The sequence below is a fragment of the Dendrobium catenatum genome, unplaced genomic scaffold (genome assembly GCF_001605985.2).
Source record: "Dendrobium catenatum unplaced genomic scaffold, ASM160598v2 fragScaff_scaffold_802, whole genome shotgun sequence".
NCBI lineage: Eukaryota > Viridiplantae > Streptophyta > Magnoliopsida > Asparagales > Orchidaceae > Dendrobium > Dendrobium catenatum.
The window spans coordinates 281,423-286,427 of record NW_021319264.1 but is presented as its reverse complement, the minus strand read 5'-3'; the positions used below and the strand labels follow the sequence as shown (position 1 = coordinate 286,427).

The following is a 5,005-nucleotide window of genomic DNA, read 5'->3' as shown; positions in this document are numbered from 1 at the left end:
GTAGCGGGCCACTGTGGGCAGGGTGGGCGGGTGTGGGCACAGGCTGGCGGGAGCATAGTGGGCATCTGCGAGTAGGCGCTTAGCAGGCAGAGTCGAGCGGCGGGTAGTGATTTTTTTTTTGTGCTTTTTTCTTTATTTTTTTGGCGGAGAAAGCCAAAAATTTTCCTCCGAAAATGTATTTTTCCGTCGTAAATCGAACATTTTCCTATGGTGTCTACTTAGTTTTGCTACTAACCCTCTTGCATGATTAACAATTTTATACATCAAAGAGGCTTCTTTTTTTTTTTTTTTTAGTTCCAAAATTATGGAGACACGTTAATTTTTTTTTTTTACATTAATCTTCATCATAAAACACATCAAGATATCATTACACAACTTTTTTCCATCACTAAAGTCCACTTAAATTCTAATTTTACGATGATAGACTCTAATTTTGAATAAATCTTCAGATTAAAACCTAAAAGATATCTTTTTCATTGTTCATTCTTTGGAGCTACATAAGAAAATGTCATACCAATAGTTCCTTCTTACGTACCTCTTTCCAATTTGAAAAGGCCTGGGTACGCTTTTTCTCAGTCACCTTAATGTTTTTTTCCTCTTGAAGATATATTATTTTAACAAATATTACAATTGGAACTTATATGGCCTTCTGCTATATAAGCATGACGAGTCTTCTGAGCAGTGAGCACCTCGCATCGATCACTAAGAGATTCAGCAGCAGCTGAGATTAATGGATCAGAAGCGCAATAATGTCATTGTAGTTGTGGCGGTGCTGGCCATGCTTTGCTCTTTATCTCTGGTCTTTGCAGTTGAAACGGAGGCTACCTACGGATATCTTTCTCATACTCGTGAGTTCTTATTATTATTATTATTTTTTTTTTGTTCATGAAATCTGAAACATATAAATATTATTTGAATGTATTTGCATGCAGAATCGGAATGCTTTGGTAGCAAAGACAAAGGTACACTGATTGCTGCAGTAGGACATTCAATTTGGAATAATAAGGCGATTTGTGGACATAAGCTGAAAGTAAGATGTATTAATGGTGGTGATAGTCAAAGCTGTAAGAGCTCCTCAGTAACAGTCGAAGTTGTGGACCTTTGCAAGGGCTGCGATGACTCCATTGTTCTCTCGGAAGAAGCTTTTGATATCATAGCGAGCATAGATGTTGGTCGCGTTAAAGTGGAATATGAGCTGTAAGATTTTGGCTCTTTTGCTTGTTCTCTTTCTGACAAAATTTCATTAAAGTTAGTTGTTATTGTCCATATTTTGGTACTGTATAATTGTTTAGGGTTTAATTTCTCTATCTATGGTTTGCAGAGTGTATGGTTGATTAATTTTCTGAAGCGCAGAGGAGGAACAATGAAGAAGGAATGAACGTTTCCCTTGGCAACGATATCACTATCTTATAATTAATTATACCTTGTACGCCAATAAATATATTTTCATTTCGCTTGAGTGTTGGTTTTTTATTTGTAATTTTTGTTTTGTTTGTGGGGAATGTTTAGATAAGAAAAATAAAAAATGAAATTCAACGTTGAGCCAAGAGCATATATATAGAAAAAAGGGATTGGAAGAATTATAAATAAAGTACCAGAAAAGTATTAAAGGATTAACAAAATCATAATCATATTATTTACCAATCTTATGAAAAAAATATGAACCCTCTTTTTATGATGAATTTTTTAGAAAGATGATATATATTGAATATATATATATTAATATATATAATATATATATAATATATATATATATTATATATATATATATATATATGAAAACATGACTTCAATTAAGATTTAGTTTTAATCATGAAAGTCAACATTTTCTCTATAGGAGTAAATCGCATATGAAAATAATATATGGGTGTCTATATTAACCTAACCTAAAACTAGATCTCGAACCTGACCCCAAAATTCCAAGTTTAGGCCAATCGTTAGCCAAACAGGTTCAATTTTCAAGTTTCCTTTTCGGACCAGTTTTATAAAATCCAGATCGTGTTCAGGTTGACCCGAAATCAACATGGGTTGACCAAGAAACCACCTGCACCACAGCACGTTCCCTTGCTTCGCAACCCCACACGGTAGCACTGACACCGCCGCACTTCATCATGATCCCTCGCTAGCTTGCATCTGCCCGCAATCTGCGTCCACATTGCAGTGCGATCCCTTGCTCGCATCCATCGGCGGCCCACAGTGTAATCTGCACTCGCTCTACAGTCGTCATCCCCAGACTACACTGAACCTATCGCGCTCACCACCAAACTTAGCATCCAGACCTGCACCAGCCCGCACTGCGCGCGCGCAAGCTGAACTCGCCTGTACCCCCTACAAGCTCGCTCCCGCTCCCACGTCAGCCGAACTTGCTAGCAGCTGCTGTGTTATGGGTTCGCTGATTGGGTCAAGTCAACTTGGTAACCTACGTGGGTCAGGTCCAGGTTAAAATTTCTGACCCATTGCAAAAACATGTCATGTCAAACAGTAGAAGGTCAACATCATGTTTGACCCAAACCCAACCCGCAACCCGATTTTGATACCCCTGTATGATTATTTACATCATGTGAATAAATTCCATAAAACTCTCAATTAACCAGCTTTGTTTGTGCTCAACTTTGGAGAATCGCTGGGTATATGATATTGATATTCTAGGTAAATTGGATTTCAAAAAATGATCAAATTTAACAAAAAATCATGTATAGAAGACTATAAAATGTGGGATACAATGATATACAGATCACTAGATTATTCCAACATAAAAACTTTAACACAGTTTTAGTATTTTATGAATCTATAATCTCTACATATAGATATCGATACTATATAAACATACATTCATAGTGTAGCTTAACAATTGTTAAGCACTTTTATTGTTAGCAGTTCTGTCAATCAGAACAGAATTCAAAGCATTCAAAGATTATGTGGTTTTATGCCTAAAGCTTTACCCATTACGTATCTTGGCACCCCCATCTATAAAGGTAAAAAAGGAATTTTCTTTTTGATAATATTTTTACTAAGATTGAGAAGAAGCTTTAATTAACAATTGGTCCTCTAATTTTTTATCCTATGGTGGTAGGCTCACTCTGATAAAGTCTGTTTTAAATTCGATTCCTATTTATCTTTTTCATACCTTATTGCCCTCTACTTCCATCTGTACCAAACTAGAGAGAATTTTAAACAAGTTTTTTTGGGGCTCCTCTTTTAACAATAAAGGCATTCATTGGTCCTCTTGGGATAAAAATTGTGGTGTGCTTTCTGAAGGTGGCCTTTGTTGGAAATCTTTAAATGATTCGGCTAAAGCTTTTTCTTTTAAATTATGGTTTAATTTTAGATCTAACGTCAGTCTTTGGGCTCGTTTCATGAATATTAAGTACGTACTGCCCTAATAATCATCCCTCTTTATGCTTTCATAGAAATACTGACTCTTTTATTTGGAAGAGGCTTTGCAATATTAAGTGGGAGGCCGAACAGTTCATACAATGGGGTCTTGGAAAAGGTGATATTTAATTCTGGCAAGACAATTGGCTTGGGTCTTCTTCTATTGACACTATGCTGAATACGCATTCTATTAGTAATATTAAAGTTTCTCAGTTTTTTCAAAATGGCTTATGGGTGTTGACCTCGTTTTTGTCTTGATTAGCCCTCGAGCACATTTCGATTGAGTTGATCGAGCCTCGTCGAGCTCGATTCAATTCAAATCGACGTTAATTTGAGTTTGATTTTTATTGAATTATTTTGGTCGAGTCGAGTCGAGTTGTTCTCGATTTGAACCCGCTCAAGCCCAAATTAGGTTAGCTTAGGTTTGATTTGGACCAAATTTTAGCTTATAGGTTCAATCTAATCTTAACTAAGGCTATATCGACACTTTTAAATTAATTTGAATGCAATAGCAAGATCAGGAAACGATCCGACGGCCGCAATTCTTTCGTCTTGATCCTGCCGTCGCTGGACACCTCGATCGTAGATTAAGCCTCACTTTAGAAAAGCGTTCAGGAAAAAAGTCGGAGCAAGCAGAGTGAGCAGGCCTCATTTCTACGCTTAAGGGAACCAGAGGAACGTCCTCAAGCGGCAGAAGCAAATTTCCCCTGCCCTTTTCTTGGTTCGGCTTGCCCTAGACAGGGCATTCGGCGCTCTGGCCTTCTCTCTCTCACACGACTCACTTCCTTTCTCTTGCTCTCGCTCTTCTCTGTTCGCGCGACCCCAGCTAGGCCGACTCTCCTCGGCAGATCTGCTACCGTCGCCCTTAGCCGGCGACCTCCCTCTGTCCCTCTCTCCGGTTCTCACTGCATGTCCGCACAAACCAGAGAGCCGAAGCCCCTTTCTTCCTCCCTCTCTCTTAGTTTCTCGTCGGCGAAGCCTAGAAGAAGACCGGAGTCTTCACCTCTCCTCCGCTTGGACTGATCCTGAAGGCCGAGGCTCTTCCATCTTTACCTCGCTTGTATGAGCTGAAGCTCACTGACTTGCCCTAGCTAAAGCTTCTATCTCCCATTTCCTGTTCGTTCCGCCTCAGGACGTTGCTCCTGATTGCAAGTCCGAAAGACTTAGATCTCTCCTTTTCCACTACGCGATTACAGATATAAAACTAAAACTAGAGCTAATTGTTTTAATGGCATTTTAACGTAACCATGAATTGATTCTCTTGCCCGAAATTTCCGTTGGCTGAAGTGATATTGATATTCATTATGTATCGGATTCATCACCACATAAAAAAAATGCGCTCAATATTTCTTCACATTCATTCTGTGTAGTCTTGCATGAGTAAAAAAATATCATGATGTAAAGGACTAGATGTGAGTTGTAATATTAGCTTTTAAATCATTTGGTTGTGTCAGAATCTAGCATTATCTTGCATAAGGAACCGTACCTGTGAGGGAGATATTATGGCCATTATGGAACTCATGGTCTTTAAACTTGCATGGGTTATATCCCTTTTAAACCAATCATAACCTGCACGTTTAATCTAAATTTTTTTTATGAAATTACATATTAAGATTTGAGATTGAATTGG

General features: G+C 38.1%; 1 protein-coding gene across 1 annotated transcript; it reads left to right on the top strand.

Annotated features, from left to right (window-relative positions):
• Window positions 1-730: 730 nt before the first annotated feature.
• LOC110114515 (EG45-like domain containing protein) lies at window positions 731-1,201 on the top strand. Its single transcript, XM_020847431.2, has 2 exons — window positions 731-848; window positions 933-1,201. Exons 1-2 carry the CDS (start codon window positions 731-733, stop codon window positions 1,199-1,201), a joined length of 387 nt encoding a protein of 128 aa, XP_020703090.2.
• The last annotated feature ends 3,804 nt before the right edge of the window (window positions 1,202-5,005 follow it).

Coding starts and splice junctions, on each gene's coding strand:
- LOC110114515 (XM_020847431.2), top strand. CDS start 731: ATGGATCAGAAGCGCAATAATGTCATTGTAGTTGTGGCGGTGCTGGCC. Junction 849..932: donor CGGATATCTTTCTCATACTC/GTGAGTTCTTAT, acceptor ATTTGCATGCAG/AATCGGAATGCTTTGGTAGC.